The sequence below is a fragment of the Platalea leucorodia genome (assembly GCF_965183815.1).
Source record: "Platalea leucorodia genome assembly, chromosome: 5".
Classification (NCBI taxonomy): Eukaryota; Metazoa; Chordata; class Aves; order Pelecaniformes; family Threskiornithidae; genus Platalea; species Platalea leucorodia.
The window spans coordinates 89,693,025-89,715,469 of NC_138827.1; the positions used below are offsets into that span (position 1 = coordinate 89,693,025).

The following is a 22,445-nucleotide window of genomic DNA, read 5'->3' on the forward strand; positions in this document are numbered from 1 at the left end:
GTCTCAAGGAGTACGTCTCCTCGAGAAGGTGGGATGTCACAGCTACGCATTGTACCTCCTCTGCCAAACCCACCCTCCCCGGGGACTGGGCACCCTGCCTACAGCACAGGTTAGAGAGCAGAGCACTGCTTCTCCAATATGCAGGTGAGATCGCTGCCGTGGGGATGGGAGAAGGCCAGCATGTCTCTGCTATGGATGGGGAAGGGAAGGAGGGAGGGGAAAGGGCAAAGGAAGAACGCTGGAGAGTTCAGCTGGGACATCCTGCGGGAATGGGGATGGAGGCTTCCTCTTGCCCCACCACCATCGCCTCCAGCATCCCCATCACAGCACGAGCAGACTGGCGTAGGCAAAGGGTCTGAGGCTGTCTGGCTGCCAGGCAGGCTGCTGCTCTCCATGGTTTCTGACGGTGTCTAGATCTGACCTTGAGCTACAGCAAGCAGATACCATCCATTCAAAGAGCTGCATCTTTTAAGTCACCACTTTTTAACACAGGTCTCTTTTGCTTGCCCATCGAGTTAGGAAATTCAGCTTATCTCCTTTGTTAAACCATTTATTATACAGCAGCTCATTCAAGCTGTTCTTCCCAGTCCATTCACCAGCTGTATTACTGACAAAAGAGCAGTGTCCCAGTCTCCTAGCCTTTGTTCTGGTACCAGAATAATCTCCTCTGTGGCTCTTCTGCCGTGGCGGCATATGTACAACTTGTGTCTATAATTCAAAACGATAGCTCATTATGTGACACTAATCTGCGAGAAACTGCCACCCATTTCCTCACCATTACTCTTTGATTTCAGATGTTTAGGTAGAGCAAATAGACCCTCAGTTAATAAAACCAAACTGCTCACTAGGAATGCTTTATAGCAGAGTTAAATTTGAAATCTAATAATGGGAAAGAGATTGAAAGTAAAGACAATAAGCATTCCAGATCATGCTATTAGAGAGGGATGGAAGTTTCTACATAGTCAAGGCTGCAATCAGTTTCCATTTCAGCTCCTTTATTGGCTTTGACTTGGAAGGTTTCTCAGGTCTGAAAAATTCAAAGCTTATTTTTGATGAAAAGAAGAAAGTGTTTTGCAAAAAGCAGGACAATTGGACAAAAATGGCATTGCTGATAGCTAGCACGGAAAAAGCAGGGTTCAAGTTCCCCAAATCACCAGTTTTTTAATGCATGGGGGGATTTATGTGTCTTATTTTTCGAGCTGTTCAGATCATATTTTCAAGTTTTTTCTCAGTAATAATGAGGCCTAGAAAATTGTTTTTTCTCCCATTAAAATAAGCTCAAATAGTAATCACATGCACTGAAAAAGCTGAAAAAAGCAGCAAATATTTCAAAACAATCACTCATTCACAGAAGAAAAACAGTACATTAAAATACTAACACTACATTTAAAGCAAAAACAAAACATGAAAACTATGAGTCAAAATGAAGGTTATGAATTTTTGAAATGTGTGTTTTTATACTTAATGAAATGTGGCTCATAATATGGGTAGTGTGAGATTTACAATGTTCTAAACTATTCATATCCTTACTTGCAAGTGTTTGGATTTTACAAATGATGTGACAAGTAAATACGTTGCTTAGAAACCATGGTGGGCTTTTGAAACTAATTCTTTTGTTTCTGGGATTTTGACTTGGCAGGTGTTTGGTCAGCGGAGTTATCAAACTCCTCTGGTTTGCACTCAGACAGTACCAGTCATCTGGGGAGGGCTCTCAGATAAGGATAAAGCTTAAAAAGCTTTGAGGCTCGTGTTATTCCAGCTCCCTGTCTGCATGGCATGTCCTCAATACCTCTTACAGTTTCAGTCACGCTGTGTCCAATTCCTGAAACCAAAAACCCTCGTGAGCCCCAGGATCTTCTTTTCTTCTAGGAAGCATTTTCTGTGAAGCTTTGAAACGCAGGATGAACTAAGCCAAAGAGATGCTGTGGTGAGGTCATACTGCTTTTAAATAGAGACAGAAAGAACTAGTCTGAAATAATTTATAACGCTATCACCTAAGAGAATGATGTTAACCAGGAAATTGAGAAGTGGGAGTACTTATAAACTCCACCCTGATCCCAAACTCCTTCCACAACCCCAGAATAGCTGGCATTACTACTAATATGATCTACAGTAGCACATTTAAACATGGTTAACATTTAAATTTAGGTTTCATAAATTACACCCTGTAGAGATGGATAGAGACAGCTCCTATCTCTTTGAGGTATTGTTTCATTTGCAAATTCAAGCAGATGGTGCACGAGCAACTAATGACTCAAAAAATCACCCCTAAAAATAGTCCAGAACAAGGTGTGGATTTATCAGGGAAGAAGGGAACAGAAAAGGCTTTCCTTCCCGTTCCCCTTTTTTCTGGCACAGCTCCAGGAGCTCAGCATGCCCAGAGCTGTGCAGCACTGAGGACCCCATCCACACCCCCGTATTCACGCACCTCTCCCTGTCACCTCGCACAGGGTGGAAATGAGATGGTGAAGAGGGAAAGGGCTCAGCACTCCCCGCTTTCCCCACAGCAAGCCTGCGTCCAACCCAAAAAAACCACCCTGGCAAATGACATCTCCCTTAACTCTATCAAGAATTGCTCGGCAGAGTTGTGTGGCACCATCGAAACTTTCAGTCTCCCAGTCAGGTGGGTAGTGCTTCATAAAAACTGACTTTTCCAAGCAAATTCTATAAATACTTGTTACTGCTTCCTCATGAGGCAATGCACTGCAATATATTTTACCTCCAGCGGGAAGCCAAATTTGCTGTCATTCCCCTGTTTATAATGATATTGTAGCCTCGTGTCTAACCACGCTCGTACAAAAACTCTTGCGGAGACAGAGACTCCCTCCAGGATGTGTCGCTGGGGTTTGAGCAGGGGTGAAGCGTGTCAGCGTTAGCAGCGGCTGCGCGGGGGAAACACGCCGTGCGGCTGAATTATGTAAACCATAAATTCCTCAGAGCGACGTGCCTGTGTTTGTGCAATGCCTGGCAGAAGGCACTGTTCATGGCCGTCCCCAAAGCAATGCCATTCTGAAGTAATAAATATTAATAATTGCTGGTTAAAGATTCCAGCACAGGTAAAGCCACGGCTTGAAAAGTAAAATGTTTCTGTATGAAAAGCAGGAGAGCCTCTGGCAATTTGAACAGCTACAGGAAGGTAAGTCTTATTATTTACTGCACAAAACACACAGAAAATGTATATTAAATCACACTTCAGTTGTCCCTGTGGAGCAAAAATCTCTCCCTCTGCTACACGTCTTGCTCTTTTCTCTTGTTCGTATCATGAGTTCTTCCAGCTCTGCTCCTCACCTCCCTGTCCTCTAATGCTGAATAACCCAGGAAGAAGGCAGTCTCTTCCTCCATTTTCATTACTAGCAGAGACTGCTACCACAATGTTATCTGATTCTAAATGTTATACTTAAACTGATTTGTTAGACCATGCTTAGTCTTTTCTTTTTGGGTTGTCTTATCTGTTTATTATGCAATAAAAAATAGTTGCTGTTGGGGCTCATGATTCAGCCACTCCTGACGTACATTATTTCACCGAACCATAGTTCTTTTCCCTGTTACAAATGCAGCTCTAAATTTGTTAGAGCTTGCCTATGCTTATCTGGTGCGTTTCCACCCTCCTCTTATGGCATCCTAAATAAAAATAATGTTTAAAAATAAAGAAAAATATATGCTAATTATATACAATGGGCCAGAACAACAGAGTTGCACCAAAATGCATTAGGTGAGGATCTGGCTGTATCAGCAAGATGAAGCGAACAGGTTGTGGAGTGAATTCTAAAAGAGAAGAAAGCAATCATTTACATTGCCACTACGAGTTATAGAAAGGTGTGTAGGTGAACCTAGTACAGAGGGAAAATCTGGCCATGGAAAATAAACCATAAAGTCAAATTCTGTGCTGGCAGAAGGATGGTGCAGAATGATTTACTATAACTCTTCTAACATTCACGATACCGAGGGAGGTGCCAGCATTCTGCTTCATTAACCAGTCATTTTGATTGCATCTTTTTTTAAAAAAAAAAAAATTCTAGTAATTTTCTCTTCTTTGCAATTATACTAGGAGTCTAAATCCCTCTACATAAATTATAGCTTTCTTTTTGAGGGGGACACTGGCCACATAAGCTGGAAACACACTCTCCTCTGAAGCGAGAACCTGAAGGGAAAGAGCTTGAGCAGCCACCCTGGACTAATTAAAAGATTATCTTTACCTTGCTCCCACAATGAGCTGGTTCCTGTTGGCATCCAGTGCAAGCTGAGAAAAGTCACGCACACCTGGATAGGTGAAATTCGACATCCAGGGCTTCAGATCTGCAAGGAAAATGAGAAAGCAGAAAACAATAAAGCTGCTCTGGAAGCAGTGAGTTCACCCGGACCTCCACTAATGGATTTCCTACTGAGTTATCTGTCAGAGGAAGGCTAATTAATAATCTATTTAAAGGGTTTCTATTTATTCTGATTCTCTGCAGAATGTGCAAAAAACCGCACATAAACACAGGGCTGTCTCAGCAGTTATTTTCACATCCAAGATGGAGTGTCAGCATTGGCTTCAGAGACAACAGCAGCTCGGTTTTCCTGCTCTTAAAACTGGGGAACCATCTTCAGTGCCAGGGTTAAGTGGTGTGACGGGCCTAGGTTGCCTGCCGTGACACCTCCATAGCCTTGCCTGCTGTGCTAAGCAAAGGGAAGCTGCTGCCCTCCAGAAAGAGAAGGTGGGCTCAACTGAAAACCAAGGTAGAGTAGAAGTGATCTGCACTCAAGACCTGGCTGCTCCAATGACAGGTTTTACCTTCTGTTTCAGGTTTTAGGTTCTCTTCTAGGTTTCACTTTACCTAACATTTGGGATCCCTATCAGTTAAATCTTTCCTTAAATCAGATGGGAGGGTCACCACAGCATCTTTGTGGCTGAGAGACTGCACAAGCTTGAGACTGGCTCTATCATCAACTAGCTTGGATTTGCCAATCTAGGCAATTGTCCAAACTGCAATCACACAGGTTAAATGCAAAGCAATAGATTTGGCTATGTTATGCTCGTGAAGACAAAGCTCTTCCAGAAGCTACATCTATTAAAAGAATATCAATTGAGAGATCTAGGGCAGATAGTCCTGATATAATAAAAAATACACCTGTTGAAAGAAAAAGCTAAATTACTATTTTTAGGGTACTCTTGGGCATGATGGTAGGGCATTCAAAGAATTCCAGCTTTCAGTACAGTTACCAGCTTTGACCTTGTCTCTATCACAGATCACAGAATTTCAATCTCTCACCTTACACCTTTACTGCACGAAATAACTGGGGATAGATTCATATGTATCTTTCAGAAAGTCATCCAGCTTTACTATGAGGATGGATAGATTCATGTGAATCTTTCAGAAAGTAATCCAGCTTTACTGCAAGGACTTCTCTTGAGAATTTATTCCACCTGTTAACTACTCTGGCTGTTAAATACATGGAGAATACCAAATATCTGAGGGAGCAAGGCACAAATGAGACCAAATCAGTATATCTGTAACACCTCTGTGACCTTTTGAGAAGGAACCCTGCCTCATTCAAGGAGTGGATGTTGAAGATCCAGGAGGCTCAACAAGAAAGGTAATATCTTCTGGCCTCATGTCAACAGGATACCAATACACAGGCCAGTGACCTGATGACTCATAACAATAATGATGCAGTTCAGATCAGTTCAAAAGAGCTCTGAAAAAACATGCTCCATTGTCATTTTATATCCCCAATGATAAACTGAGAAGTCTCACTGAAGGCAGTCAGGTTTGAATGTTTTGTTGTAGGCATTAGTTCCCCTTTCCACAGCGGTGAGATGACAATGCTGATGAGGAAGCTCATTAAGGCCTTCGGCATCTTGGCATGCTTTGTAGGATTACAGATGTGCAGCGGTTTAAAACCTTTGACGTAGGGATATTTGTTGAGCAATTTCAAGTCCCTTCTCCCTCCAGGGATGGATGAAACCTAATCAAGCCCTTCAGTTACCAAGATCTTAAGAAAACACATATAAAAATCCCTACATTCCACTCATCCTGCCTCTCTTCCCAAAGCAGAACCTTGTTGTGGAGCTTCTGCCTCTGCGCTGAACACCACCATGTTTCATAACAGCTCCTAAGCCCCCTCACCGTGGAGCTGGACACCATCAGGCCCAGTCCCATGCCCTGCCTCACTGGACACTGCCAGGGCCTCTCCAACGATGAGACCTCCATCCTCGCAATCTAAAAACCCTGTCGCCAGGAGCTGGCGGCTTCCAGCCCTTCTCAGCATTCCTGTCACACTGCATAACCACACACAACACGTGTACCTTCCTCTGCTCTTCAAGGAAAAGGCATGAGTTAAGGAATAACTCAGCCCGTCCAACCTTCAAGCATCTCCACCTCCTACACTCCTCTGGGACCCTTAATGATGTACTAGCACCAGGGAGGCACCGCAGTTTCACCTCTGGCATTCTCCTAACTAATGGGGCTCTGTCTTCTTTTCCTGTAGCTCTTTAGCTGCAGAGACATTTCTGAGCCAAGCAGCAGAACCAGCAACAATAACACCTTTCAGGCAGGTTAGCTGGCTGACATGTGCTGCAGATCTCCTGGCATTTCTGTTGGCTGACGGGGGTGGGATTAAGGGATTGCTATATAATGATGATACCTTTTAAGGACCCTGCTTTTAGGCCATAATTTCTCTTGTCATTTTACCTCCTCTCCTACCAACTCTTTCCTACTAACTAACCCACTATTACAGTGCAGTGGCAGGAAGAATATTTCTTCATCTGCTGCTCTAAGCAAAAGCTCCTCACTTCAGAGAGGTGCACTCATCAGTTCTTCCTTTTAATAGCAAGCTCTGACAAATTACAGGTAAAAATAATTAAAAAAAAATTAAAGGCAGTAGGTGGCTTGAATCTTTCCATGTTGGCTGAAATGTCTATCAAGCCCAAGAAATAACAGGCGGTGTCTTGATTTCTATTACTACTGCAGGTGGTACAACTTACAAAGAAACCCTTCCCAGTTATTAAATTAAAGGCTGCAAGGCATGCATCCTCATAGCAAAATTAAGCTTTTATAGGCATGTAGTTGGAGATTATTAAACCCAGCATGGTCCCAGATAAGAATGTCTAAATGTGAGTTGTCAGAATTAATGCCAAATGGCACATTTTCCTTCCCAACCTTCTTTCTTCCTTTTAAGAGGGAAGGGACAAAGTGGAATGGAAATGCGACGAAGAGTCAGGACATGGGCCTTTTTTCATTTGACACGTTCAAATCTACTGCTCAGACCACAGGCATCCCTAAGGACAGTTCCAGCCTTTCATTCTGAAACTGGCTCAGTTCTGCAAGGGAAGTGCTGCCCTGCGTCTATCCCGGATTAGCTGAAGTTTACACATATGGACCCAATGAACTCCAGAGTTTGCTTGTTTTTGACCTCTCTCAGAAAGCTGATTTTTCCAGTGCTGACTCTTTAATTTGGCTGGAAACCTTCAGTGCTGGGGCATGTTTGCATTTGCAAAAGTATCTGTTTAAAAACAGTATGAAAAATTAAAAACCAAGGCACTGACTTTGAATGTCAGCAGCAGGAGCCGGAAAGCTAGGAACCGCATGGCTTAGGGGCAAAATGTTCATCAAGGCCTCCTTTGTGCTCCTCATCTCTAATCATTTCCAGGGGGTTAAAGATCCATGCTCTCACTTCCTCCACATGAGGACCAACGAACAAAAGTTTAATAGTTTCCAACACTGTCCATCGCCAGACATCTGATTCAGAGCCTCTAAAGCCCTGCAAGTCCCTCCACAGCTCCAGGTGGTTCAGGTATCCAGCTGCAAAGAAGACAAAGCTTTGCAGGAAATGTAAGTCTGCAGACACAGCTGTGCTCAAGCTATTATGCATGCATAAGACAAGGTGAAAAGAGGCCCTCTGCCATTTCGGAGGGTGGTCCCTACAGCCTGCTAGCACGCTGCTCTGCACCAGCTTCCTGAGAGTACAGGACTGGGACGAGGATTAGTCAGCTGCACAAAGGATGGCGTGCCAAATTGCAGGAGCTGGGTTTAAAGGCCTGATCCAGGGGCTCTTCAAATCATTGGCGGTTTTCCACTGAGCTTGATGGGGTTTGGATCAGCTTCTAAAGATGTGGTAAACCTGGTAATACTTGAGCCTTCATCTCCTCAAAACCAGCTGCTCCCCACCTCACCCTTACACTGTGTGTTTTGGAGGAAAGAAGCATGTAAACACTGAGTTGAGACTTCCCTCTGAAGGACAGCATTCACTGCTTCATCTCACTTGAGCCCACTTGTAGCTCGCATCTCCAGCAGGCTGTAACAGCTTTGTGCATCCAGCACACACCACGCAAGAGCAGAGAGGTTAAATGCCCATGCCTTGAAATTGCAAAGCCAATGCTAGGTGCACAGAGCATGGCTAACCACTGTGTTATTCAAGAACATCTCTTCCAGAATAATTCTCAGCATGGATTTCCTAGTCTGGAGCAAAAGAAGCTAAACTAAACAGGACCAAGGATTCTTTGTGCAAAATAAGGGTATACCCACATACAAACTATCCATGCTTCTATCTGAGCTAGCTTTGAATACCAGTGAGGCTGCATGAGCAAAAACCTCGGCTTGAATTACTCGTCCAAGTATTTCTCCTGTGTTTTTGGCAGAGCTTGCAGCCCAACATGAATACCACACTGCCAGTTGGAAAGTCATTATCTATACGGGAGCTGGGTAGCTGAAAGCCAACTCAGGCATGTCTGTATGAGCCCTGTTCATACTTTTGAGTAGCAGTGTAGTCACTGCTCAAGGTGTCCACACATCGAGTTATTCTGGAATAGCTCCTCATGACTAGTGCCAGGTATAGTCACTAGTTGTGCCACCATGCAGAAACATGCATCTCCTGCTGAAACAGGAGGATTGCACAGAAAAGCTTCAAAGATATCATAAAAAGACCTTAAGGGAGGAAGATAGGCAAGTTAAACAAGAAGGAAGATCCAGGGACCTCATTCCAGAAAAGACAACCTGAACCACATACATTACAAAAAGCCCCTGTAAAATAAGAAAAGGCTTGTGCAATGAAGCAGAGCATACATAGAGCACTGGGGGCCTGCCAAACTCAGTGGGAATAAATAAATACCTGTTCTGCAGATATTCAGACCTACTTTTGTGCAGTGTTAACTTGACCACACATTGAGTGCTTCCCTTACTGCCTCAGTATGATCTCTTATAAGTTCTCTCAACTCAGCTTACAAGTTCATGGCGTGTTTAATTACTGTGTGTATTTCAGCATTCCTGGGGAGTCACAGATGACAGCCATGACTTCTGTAACTGTACAATCTCTTGCCCTTTTGGTTTGCTTCAGCCCTGGCACAGGGCAAACCATGCATAGCAACTGGCAGATACTCCAGTTTCCAAGTACTCAACGACTTAGATCTTTTTCAGACCACCCACTAGCCTGGAGGACTCTCAGTGCTGGAACCCAACAATGACCAACAGATGCTAATCACTTTGTAACTTAAGGTAAGGTCTCAGGCTGTCTTCTTGGTACAGACTGATGAAATGTCCCCTTTTCAGAATCAGACCTATCATCTCACACCATCCTCTGCTTCAATTATCCTCAGCATTCAGAGCATTCTTCGCGAAGTAAACAGTTGCCTGCTAAGACTGAGGCCACAGTTTCCATTCTGTGTGGACCACCGACTAGAATCCATCAGAAACAAAGCAAGCAAGGCTGTAACCAAAGATCGGAAGGCTAATGACTACCCATGCTACCACCTGTCTTCTCAAATGCAGCAATTGTGGACACATCCAAGGATGCACAGAGGTTAAAGTCTACTTACAGTGTTATCTTTATTAGACTGACAATGAATCATATTTTAATATCAGCCTTATTTTAAATTTTAGCTCTCTGTTGTAGGTCACACCACAGGTTAGTGCAATAGTCTTTGGAAAATAACTTTCACTCCTACCCCATGCTGAGATGTAAAAGTAGCCTCCACAACGCAAAACCCCTCCACAATTCAGCAAATTTATCGGGGGAAGGAGAAACCTTTTGCCGTACAGACAGAGCTGAGCAAACAAATGTGTCAGCACTCAGCGCTCAACTTTACTCACGAGGCCAAAAAACTCAAACTGGCTTTACCCCAAAAGCCCTCCTACACGTACATATCACCCCACTGTCTTGTCTTCCCATCACCACCTCCACCTCATTACTGATATACCCTCTTTCTTTAACCTGATGCGTTGAAATCTTTAATTGTACATTAAATATGTCCTCATCCCAACTGCTGCCATTTCTAGTTTCATTGCCTTCTTAAATCTCTGATCTCCACTCACAGTTATGAGGACTCAGAGGGCTGTTGGTACAGTACAACCCTTTCTACAAAATGGGCCAAACCAGCAGTTGCTTTCTCTCTCCCCTCAATACCCAAATCCAACTCGGATGTTCTTCCAGCTGTCTCATTTTCATGGTTTCACTCAGTTTACCCCTCTGACCCCACATTCACCTCCCCTCCCACTCCTGCTTTCTTTTCTAGCGGTCTTCACCTCCCAGCCATGTTTCTACTTCATTTCCTGCCCACTCAATTAATTTTTCCCATCTTGGCCAACTACGACTCCTCCTCAGATGACAAACAATGAGCTAACCCATGAGTGGCCTGAGAGTCACTGTGACAGCTGCTTGCAGTGAGCCATTCCCTTGCAAAGAGATCCAAGGAGCAAAAGAGTTGCTAATGTCCCTCTCCAGCCTGTCCAAGAACATGTGGATAGGAGATGACTGGAAGAAGAAAGAATAAGACTTTTTCTCTCTTGGTATCATGAAAAAGGGAATAGTCCCATCTCTCAGCTACCAAGGAATAGAAGGAGACAGAAGAAAAGGCTCTGCTCTTTACCACCTTGAAGGGAAAAAAAAAAGAACCAAAGACTCAGCTCATACCTTCACAGAGCCATAGGAATCACAATAATCATAGTAACCTAGACATGTTATCATTTAAAGTTATCATAGAATCATAGAACCGTTAAGGTTGGAAAAGAACCTTAAGATCACAGAGTCCAACTGTTCACCTATCACTGCCAAGTCCACCACTAAACCATGTCCTCGAGCACCACGTCTACCCATCTTTTAAATACCTCCAGGGATGGAGACTCACCCACTTCCCTGGGCAGCCTGTGCCAGTGCCTGACTACCCTTTCGATGAAGAGTTTTTTTCTAATATCCAACCTAAACTTCCCCTGGCGCAGCTTGAGGCCGTTTCCTCTTGTCCTATCCCTTGTTACTTGGCAGAAGAGACCAACCCCCACCTCGCTACAACCTCCTTTCAGGCAGTTGTAGAGAGCAATAAGGTCTCCCCTCAGCCTCCTCTTCTCCAGACTAAACAACCCCAGCTCCCTCAGCTGCTCCTCATAAGACTTGTGCTCCAGACCCTTCACCAGCTTCATTGCCCTTCTCTGGCCACGCTCCAGCACCTCCATGTCCTTCTTGGAGTGAGGGGCCCAAAACTGAACACAGGACTCGAGGTGCGGCCTCACCAGTGCCGGGTCCAGGGGCACTATCACCTCCCTGGTCCTGCTGGCCACACTATTCCTGATACAAGCCAAGATGCCATTGGCCCTCTTGGCCACCTGAGCACACTGCTGGCTCATGTTTAGGCAGCTGCCAACCAACACCCCCAGGTCCTTTTCTGCCAGGCAGCTCTCCAGCCACTCCTCCCCAAGCCTGTAGCGTTGCATGGGGTTGTTATGACCAAAGTGCAGGACCCGGCACGGAGCCTTGTTATGTGAAATCTAGATTGTTTTGTGCCTCTCCCCTCACTGCCTACAGCTCCTCCTTGAACTGACCTTGCTGAGCTTCTTCCATCCCAAGACAGAAATGACATCTGGAGAAGTAGGCATGGTCCCAAGTGCCCAATGGCGCTGACATTGGAGTCCTCTCTGCCTTGGGCAAATCATGAAAATATTTAGTGTCTCAGTGCTTTAAATTGTTAAATGGGTTTAGAGATACTGGCTAGTGCATCGAAGCCTAATTATCTGTAAAATACATGAGGTACATGAGGCACTAACTGTTGCTAGTGCATACCGAGCACCTTGGCTCTTTGTTTCCTAAATTTTAATCATTTCTTCAAAACAAGTGCTGCTAAATCATTTCAATACGGAGAAAAAATAACTTAGTCCAAACCTAATTTTTGCAAAAGTACAATTATGACTGCTTGTTTATTTACTTTTTTTATTATTAGCATGGAGCAGCTGGCAAAACACACTGGTCTATCAGGAAGAACCCAAGGATTCAATCCCAGATAAAGAAAACACCAGATAATAAGCATGAACTAGAGCTCACTCCCAGTATGGGACAGTGTGCTGTTAAGTTGTCCTGGGCCACCCCCAAGGAAGGAGATCGAAGGACTGCAAGCCACATTCCCAACTCTGCACATTTCTACAGTTCTTCAGCATTTCTGCTCCATCAGAGAGGCCAGTCTTGGCCCATTCTCTGTTTCACTTGGGTTTCTATTTGCAGATGGTGAAGAGCAGGCAGAAGCTCAATCAAGACCTGCCCCAGGGGAGAGACAGGAGACTTCCACTCCGTGAGTCTGCAGGCATCAGGCTGGAGGATTGGGAAAGAAGTCTTGTAACATGAGAGAGCCTCTTCCCTCTTCAGCATGGCTCCTGTTGCTCAGACCTCCACAAGACCTGAAACCCCAGCTAACATCCAGCATTGCAGATCCTCACTGGCAATGGCTGATCAAGAGCAAGAGGAGACGCCACAGTGCTGCAAGACTATAGGATACGGATGCATGTCCATGAGTCATGAGCGTGTCCGTTTGCCACGCCTGAGATCGACAGGACCAAAGGTTTGTGTCTACACAGCACAGGACTTCGTGGAAAGAATGGATCTGGCTTTCCTCAGCAGGCTGCCAACTGGGGCAAACAGTACCCTAACACTGCCCCCCCTCCTCAACAGCCCTCCTTGAAAACCTTGCCTGCAACCCCACGTGGCACTGCACGGTGTCACGCAGCCATAGCTCTGTGCCCCACCACCACCTTCTGAAACTCGGCTAACCAGTGCCACACACAGCCCCACTGTCAGCGAACCCAGAGCTTTCTTGTTTTCTTAAGGATGTTGCAGGGTGTTTAAGTACTGTGATCCATTGTTTACTGAGACAAGCCCTGCAGCTGTCACGCAATCTCCCTCGCTGAGAAAGATAAGGTAAGTGTTCATGCATCACCTGCAGCTTCCTATGACATTCTGATCAGTATTATCCCTTTTCTCAGACAGGAAAGCAAGCTGCATCTTGGCTCCTATAGCCACTGCAGTCTGATGGAAAAAACACTCCTTTTCAACCATCATTCAGTCTGCCTCCTCCACATCTGGGGGCAAATTTTTTAAATTATCCTTACAGTTACATGTCTAAACCAGCCACATGTGCCAGCAGAGATGGTGCAAGATTCAGGACAACTGTTTTACTAGTGAGAATGCAGGACGGAGCAGAGAAAGCATGGCTAAACTCTCCGTGAATTTCACCTGCAGGTAGCCAGACCTGCTACAGAAGCAGATGCATCTGATTTTGATGAACATCTGAAACAGAAGTTGACCCTCTTTGCTGGCTCGCCAGAGAACTGGAAATGCCAAGTCAAATGCACAGTTTGTACTTTTTAGCCAGCCAGGCCTATGAGGACTCCTGTCTTCGTGGACAAAGGTCCCACTGTGAGTCAGTTACACCAATGAATCGGAGCAGAGGCTGTAAAATCCTGAAAGACTTTTGAAATGAACCTGTTCTCATAAGGATCAGTGTTTTTAAATTGGAAGCTGGCTAATAATAGTAAAGGATTATCAAAGACCACATTTCACCCATGACCTCCACCTCTTTTATTAATGCGCTGTAAAACAGAGAAATACCCATGTATAAAACACAAATCTGAATTTTGCAGCTCAAGCACTTTCATTAAAATACATTCTAAAGATCGCCCAGTGTTATAAAAAGGAAAGAATGGATCACCTATGAAGTCAGAGCTTTTTAAGCCAAAGCACAAGAGTTTCTTCAGGATTTTATCTGCGCCTCCCAAAGCTAGAAGTGATCATAAAAACCTCTAACCTAGTCTACTGTGTATTGCAGATCACAGACTCTCATCCAGCTAATCCTATACAAAGCCCAGGAACATGTGGGATTTCTTAACCGCTCGAGTCCTGTGTTCAGTTTTGGGCCCCTCACTCCAAGAAGGACATGGGGGTGCTGGAGCGTGGCCAGAGAAGGGCAACGAAGCTGGTGAAGGGTCTGGAGCACAAGTCTTATGAGGAGCGGCTGAGGGAGCTGGGGTTGTTTAGCCTGGAGAAGAGGAGGCTGAGGGGAGACCTTATCGCTCTCTACAGCTGCCTGAAAGGAGGTTGTAGCGAGGTGGGGGTTGGTCTCTTCTGCCAAGTAACAAGGGATAGGATGAGAGGAAATGGCCTCAAGCTGCACCAGGGGAAGTTTAGGTTAGACATTAGGAAAAATTTCTTCACCGAAAGGGTGGTCAAGCATTGGAACAGGCTGCCCAGGGAAGTGGGTAAGTCTCCATCCCTGGAGGTATTTAAAGAGTGGATAGATGTGGTGCTCGAGGACATGGTATAGATGGACTTGGCAGTGATAGGTGAACAGTTGGACTCTGTGATCTTAAGGTTCTTTTCCAATCTTGACGATTCTATGATTCAGCCATGTTAGAGGAACAACTTGGCCATTGGGACCTATGGTAGCAGAACTCTCCAGAAACAACATGATATGCTAGGTTTTCCATTTACAGATTTGATGTTTCAGTGCTGTGCATTTTGACTGTGGCCTAGCTCAGCACATAAGCATATGCTTGGTTTCAAGTACGCAATCCCATTGACTTCAAGGTAAGTACATATTAAGTGCTTGACTGAGCTGAGACTGTTTGTGGCTTTCCAGGGTGAACCCCACATGATTAAACAAGAATATCTCTTACGAGATTGTTAGTACTAAAGTGAACTTTATCAAAGCTTAATGACATCCTTGAATGGAAGGTTTTAGGAGAATGCGATATATTAACACTCATCAGAAGCAGATGTGCTAAATAAATGAGGTCTGCCATACCACTGCCTCACAAACTTATTGTTAGGGAACTAAGCTAAGTAAACTTTAAAATTGAGAATGAGGTCTCTGTAAGGCATGTCTTTGTTTGCACTGAGCCACAGAAAAAGAAGAAAAGCACTTTGCTTTGCTTTCCACCCTGTTTCCTTTCTTTGAGGTGCTGCCTGGGATCTGAAAAGAGGCAGCCCACTTCTATGTCCTAGATCCAACCACTGGGCCAAAGAAAGGACCATGCACATGCTTCTCTTAACTGCTGCTGTTAGCCCCAGTTACACCAGCGGTACCTGTGGAAAATATAAATAAGCTACTCTGCTGTGGACTGGAGTTCTTCATGGCCTTGGCTCATGCATACTACGCTGGTGACCTTCCGAGTACCTGTTCCTACACATCGGGAGCCCACCTCACTCAGTCCTGCTGCTGAGCATGCCTGCCCTCTCATCATCACCACCACTCATGGTCAGAGGCTGCTCCCTCACTTGAGCTATTGTACCTCTTTAAAGTTTTACCTTCCCTCACTCCAATATGTAAGAGTTACTCAATCACTTTACTTCCTGAAGCTTCACTGTAAGGTCTTCGTTTTCTCTCCTGCTTGTCATGATTTGCTCTGTCTAAAGCATTTTGTGAATGAAGGGCACTCTTCCAAGACCCCTTTTCTTCTTGAGGCCCCAAGGAACAGAACACGGAATAATTTTTTCAATCAAATATCATTGCGATTATTTGTGAAGTGCCTTGGACACCATGAATGGGGAAGTGTCAAAGAACTAGCATCATTATTGTTATAATTATTATTATGGAATTAAAAATATATTGAGAGCTGTTGGGTGTAAATTTCAGAAGTTTTGCCCGAGAGAAAATTACTTCCCTAACCACTGTATATTTATGGCTTTATTAGTCATAATTTTCAAACAAATTCTAAATCAACCCTAAAGAAAAAAATATCAGCTTAATTTGCCACAGTTCCATTTTTCAAGATTAAAAAGAAAATCACCACAAGCCTTGCTTAATGGAAACAAAAACTGTACTGAAACGCAGTGAAGGTCAAATATTCTGTAGCGCCCACAGGATGCCACCAGTTTCCAGTCAACACTCCATCATTAGTTAATGATGTTTGGACTCCCTGTATGGAGATTCAAGGGCAGCAAGGCTATGAGCTAGAAGACAATTCTCCCGTAATGTATTTTGCCTTCCCTTTGATGTTTAGCCAGATATACCTCTCATACTTCACCCCACAATCTTCATCCTTCGTTAACTAAAATTGCGGTTTGGATTGTCAAAATCTCACTTGCTCAAGAAAAGCGTAAATCTTTATCAGAATTTCCTGCGGGGCTGTCCTAGCTGGCTTGTGGAATTGATGGGTGCTAATGTGCTTTTTTCCCATCAATATACAGTAAAGGGAATAATGTATCAGTGACCAGTTCAACAATAGTGGGGGTGTTTGGTAAAACGTCAAGAACCTTCAAAAGAAATAAATCATACCCTATTATCCTTCAGCCCACAAAGTTAAAACAGTTTTTGCTTTCAATACAACAAGTGAACACTTAACTGCTCCCCACAGATTTCAGTGTTTGAAGCTGGCCACATTTCAATAAAATGTTGTTTAAAGAAAGAAAATATTGAGAAAATATATAGCAAGCTACATTCAAGCAACCTGAATCATATTCATCTGGTAGGAGGGAATAATTACAGACAGTCTGAAGTAAAATCCCAGATTTAAACACTCCCAAACTAATTCATTTTGAAAACTTGAGGCAACAGACAGAGCAACTTGTCTGCATCTAGGAGAGACTGAGGATTAGACAATGGGTCAAATGCTGCGCACCGAGAACTCACACCAGCCGAGCTGATACAGTCTGCAGAGCTGAGATTTGCAGTCCTGAGAAGATCTGGGATATAAGCGATTTAAGCAAGTCCACCTCTCTCCTGTGATTCAGCATGGGATCAGCTGAGGTATTTCTGTGGACAGGATGTAATTATTAAAGCAGGGAGAAATTCTTCCAGCTTACACTAACTGCCATGACCCAGGGGAGAAAGCCCTGGGAGACAGAACAGAGAAGAACCTGGGAACTCTATCATACTTTTTCCTGAGCATAGCGATTTAGCGGATAAAACTAATGAGAAATAAATAATGGTAGAAACTGCAAGTGGAAACCTGTCTACAACTCATTTCCAGTAAAGAAGTTCTGAACATCCAAGTGATTCATATAACACAGATGAGTTTGCAAACTTTTAAGCACTTCCTTGGTAAACAAGCTGAAACCAAGGACTCTGCACCCATTGCAAACCTATATGCATGTCAGTCATGGCTCTGGCTCTCGAAATAACAAATCTTACATAGTATTGCTGTGGCAGAAGATGTTTCTGGCTTTCCCAAGGGGCATGTTACAAAGGAGCTCCGAATGTCTTTAATGAATAGCAAAGGTGCTTCATGTCTAAGAAACAGCTGTATAACAACGAAGGATACTGCTAAGAACCAGGACAGTATGGCAAGGACATAGCCCAGCTGCGAATGCAGGGACCGATCTATTGGTTATAAGATATGTATGGAAAAGACAAGAAAAATGAGCATGACTGACAGGAACTAGAAACAGTTTCTCCAGTGTTTGACTTACCAGAGTGGTCCACAGTGGAGCTGTGCTGGCACAACATACTGTTTATTGAAACGGGACTTGTATGCGTGTGTACATGCATGTATAAATGAAAAAGGATGCACTAAGAATATACCTGACTTGTTTCACTAATTTCTCAACTCACCGAAAAACAAACAAGCATGCAAGAGCCTTAATGTAGCTACCCACTCACAACCAAATAGGTAATAAGACACCAGAAACAGGCTCCTGGGAAGTAAAAGATCATTTTCTTATTGATCTAACAAGGGAAATCAAACTTTAACTGGATTTCCTATAAACACAGAGTAGAAGAATCTAATTACGAAAAGCCCAAACTGGGTACGTTATTATTGTTGGTGAACTGTACAATGAGCATCATTTATAAGCCCGAGGGAAATTGGGGCACCGTTGTGTTAGTTTGGTACTGTGCAAACACACAGGACAGCACTCACAGCACAAATTCCTAGCGTGTCCCTCACAATCTCTATGTAGTCTGCCAAGATAAATCATTCAGCCCACAGCCCCTTCCCAGCCCCCATCTCTCCTGGCAGCACAAGGTTTATCCTAAGCATGCACACCTAAATAAGCACATTTAGGACCAGAATTTAGGTCCCTCAACTTGTCTAGACCATTTTCTCTAGGTCACAAGTAATGGCAGGTGGTTTGGGGAATGGAGTCTGTAAGGAAACAGGCATTTCTTCAGGTCCGAACACAGACAAAGTAAAAGCATTTTGCATAAGCAGACTTCTTTCTGCTTAAATGAGTAGGTCATGTACTATATTCTCTCTTTCTTACCCCTCCCATAGCAATACAAAGAGATATCAATTCAAACAGATGGTTGACAAGTGTGGATGAGATACAATAAGCATGATATGAGGCACAGCAAATACAGAATTTCTCAGGAAATAAGTTAAAAAGTAGACAGAAAGGAGTTTTACTTGGATTCTTCCATGACAAGGATATTATCCAGCCAACTGGATGTTAAGAATATCGTAATCTGGAGGAAAAGTAGAATAAAAAGAGAGGCTGAGGACAAGCAAGGTGGGAACTGAAGACTGGAGAACACAAAACGTGTTACGGCATGCCATTTGTCTTGCCATGCGAAGCCTGGCTAGCAAGGTTGTGAAAAACAAGCTATTCAACCCCTTTGTAACATAAACTGTTCTGTTCATCTATTCATTCTGGCAGTAAATTAATGCGTCCTGTATGACTGAATGGGCTGGGGCCTTACTTACTATTACTGCCCATCCATTGAAAATTGCTGGTGTAACATAATCCTCTCCCCTGGCAGCGGGAGCATCAGAAGAGCTGCTGCTGGGGTCACTCTTCAAGTCATTAGCTCGGCATTCCCACTGTCCAGCAGGTTGTGATCCCTGGGACGATGCATTTGGAGACACTCAGAAAGCCCATGAGCCATGCTGTTAAGAGGAGACATCCTCAGAGCAATTTGGAACAGCACATAAGATGTAGATTCCCCTGCTTTTCTCCCCTTGCAGCCTAAACCTGCTTGTGCTGGCATCAGAACAGGGTATACCTTTAAGGTGAATTATATTATGAACTGAGATGTGTTTTTGGAGGTGTGAGCCCTCTTCCATAGAACTTAAATACTATGTGCAGAGGAAATAAAGTGCCTTTAATTTTATTCCTGGGTATTTTCCAGCTGAGCTTTGCAGTAGAAAATACAAGACTGAACTGCATCATTAACAATCACGAGGAAACAGGTGCTGAGAAAAAAAAAATAACTCTGAATCTAACTTGGGTTTAAGAGACCCAAATGATAATACAGGTCATTTTTTTGATGTGTCTGCAATTTTAAATCTTTATTTCTTGTATAATTGTCAAGTTCTAATTAAGTCATACCAGTTTTTGCCCTTTATCATTAAAGAGAGAAAGGGAACAAGAACAGTGAAAGGGAAGGAGAGATTATTTTTTTCTGTGAAAAATTCATGCCTCATTAAAACAAAGCAGATTATGAGTGTGTTTACGTAGCCATCACTTCTGCAGAGAAGCACTCATTGAGTGCCAAAAAATGCCCACTAATTCCTCAGCATCAGGAATTGAGGCTCTCATGTTCTCAGCAGAACAATTTGTCTCAGTGCTGGATCCCGCAAACACATCCTCTGTAAACTCAAAGTTTGGTGCTCCTGGTTAATAGAAAGAGCACACACTTTTTCCCTTTTCTGTATCTATAACATCCTCGCTGTGGTGTTATCTATTTAAATATCCAACGGAGTTCCACCAAGTTTTTAACTGCAACGGTTTCTCCTTTCATCCCTCCCCAGTTAAACAGATGGTTAGACTTATTTAGCAATTAAAATCAAGGTTTATTTACCCATTCCACCAGAGCAAGGTTAGAGCCAGCGCCATAGCATGTAGGCTTAAAGATTTTGCTAATTTACTTTAATCCACCTAAACCTTTAAAGCACAGATAATGGAAAACAGACAAGAAATCTCTTACACTTTCCAAATTAAGAGACAAGAGTTTCCTCCTCTGTGAAGAAGAGTAAAGCTCTCTAGAAGAACCCTGAAAGGTCAGCAAGGAAGCCTTTGACTACTTTCTTCCTGGAAACCCTATCTCAAAGGTCACAAAACCACAACTAAATTGCCTTTAGCAAAGAACCTAACTAGAGACACGTTGCAAGGTACTTAATTGCCTTTAGCAAAGAATGTAACTGGAGATGCATTGCAAAGCCTTAAATGGGAACCAAAATCGATATTTCAGCATTTAGGAGGAAACCATTTTTAGCAAGGAGATTCAGCAGCCGGTGATGATGGCACACTGAGCTTAACACACTAGTCTGGGGTGAATTCAGAAATAACAGTGGTACCAATATAATGATCTAACTGTCGTGGGGGTAAGCGGACAGACTGGACAGACAGCAACTTAGGAGTGCATGCACACTCATGGAAAATCCACCTGCGATAAGGACAAGAGAAATTCCATGTTGCAAAAGAACAGTAAAAAGATTGCCCACACTTGGCAGGATGCTGCAACACAAAGGCCCCCTCTCACATTCTTAAGACCTTGTCAAGTTAAATGCTCAGATGAAAGACAGAAAAACTACTAGCAGAGGTGATAAATACATAACAAAAACAAACAAAAAGGCAGCCACTCCCTGCAATTTTAAAACAATTTACTTCTCTTGCATTCAGGTATGTCCAAATTCTCTATCACTTTTCACCTGTTGTCTGGATCCAGCCAGGCAGGTGAGGTATATAAGCATTACTGAACCCAGTTAGAGAAAAGGAAACTGAAACACCGTTTCAGTGTGGCACAAGATTACAGGAACCCTGTAGCAGCACTGGAAATGGAGACTCTCAGACCAGTAGTCCCAAAACTGCCTGATTTAAGTGACTGCTGTGAAACCTCAGAGTTAAAGCACTGTAAAGCATCAAAGGGAATACGATTCATCAGGCCACTTGCACTGGCCTGTGGATCGCAGGTGTAAGGAAAACAGCACAGACTAAACCACCATCCATAACAACACCAGGAATGACTTCAAAATGGATCATCCTACTGGAACTTGAAACAGGAATAGAAGCTCTTACCTTCAAAAGCAATTGTGGGGTGTTCTTTCCTGACACATTGCTGATGTTCAGCTTCAGAGTATTCAGGTACATTCTGTGATGCTGAGAGATGAAAAGCAAGAAGAAAAAGGCTTGGCAATGACAGGGAAATGGCCTTTAATCTTGAAACAACCATGACTGAAGGGCGGCTGCAGATCTAGCTTCCAACGTAGGCCCAGGGAGGATACCTGAAATACAAATAATTCCACTATCAGAAGGATGAATGCTTATCCAAAGTGTGTAACATGGGTAGAGAAGGGTGGAGGTTCCTCTTTCATCCCAACCCCACTTGTGCTAAGTACACATGATAATATTCCACAAACAGCATCTAAAAAAAACCAAATGACCCAATTTCCAACTGTATTTGGGTTTCTGACTTCAAAGAGAATGGAAGTGCACAGCTCCCTAAATATATATCTCCGTGTGCCTTTGGGGTATATGTCCTTATACATTAGCTGGTGTGCAATGGCCAGCGCTGACAACATGAAATCTCAAATACTCCAGATATAAATGTGTCCCCCAGTGCGGACACCTCACTCCTCGGCTTCATGACGTGTCCGTGTTCAAATGTCATGTTACATTCAAGAGATCGCTAAGGAAAGGCCAACATCAGACATCACCAGAAAACATGTGCAATTAATACTGTTCTAATAGGAGATTTGTACATTTTACCACTGCTGTTTTAAATGTCTTGAAACAAGAAAAACCAATTAAAAGGTGTTGCCAGGAAAGTGCTAATTAAGGTAACACAAAAATTAAAAGAGCTTAATGGGGAGAATGGTGAGAAGTGAGTCAATTGCCTGCATTATCCTGGGATGCTATAGTACCCAGTCACAAGAGCTGAGGCACAGCTAAAGAGGAGAAGCACTCACTCTCAGGCTAGGAGATGGGAAAGTCATGCCTTTTTTACCTGAACAGTTTTTAACAATAGCAGCAGAAAAGATATAGCTCTAAAAACTCTCCTGGGCCCACCAGGCCTCAGGCAGGGGATGGAGGATTAATTAGCCCATGCCACAAGCTCCCCAAGATGCTGCTGCAGCTTAGGAAAATCTGCATTGCCAAATTTAATCTTACTGATGTGCATATGTAACTTTGTTTAATTATTGCAAACACGTGTTTTCAAACAAATGGAGTCTCCTACCCTTAAATCTTATCTAGTGATAAAGCTGATTCTGATTAACTTCACATATAATGAGATTTTCAATTCCTGCGAGTGTTGTGATTCCTAAAGGGAGTGTAAC

At 43.5% G+C, this 22,445-nt stretch overlaps 1 protein-coding gene across 1 annotated transcript in view; it reads right to left on the reverse strand.

Annotated features, from left to right (window-relative positions):
* The window catches only part of SEMA5B (semaphorin 5B), a gene marked incomplete at both ends in the record, with an annotated part of 133,929 nt that extends 112,589 nt beyond the window's left edge, over positions 1–21,340 (reverse strand). The window contains 2 exons of the mRNA XM_082314454.1: positions 4,197–4,296; positions 21,187–21,340. Coding sequence (XP_082170580.1) covers positions 4,197–4,296; positions 21,187–21,340 — 254 coding nt within the window. The remainder of the gene's footprint in view (positions 1–4,196; positions 4,297–21,186) is intronic.
* Between the last annotated feature and the right edge of the window lie 1,105 nt (positions 21,341–22,445).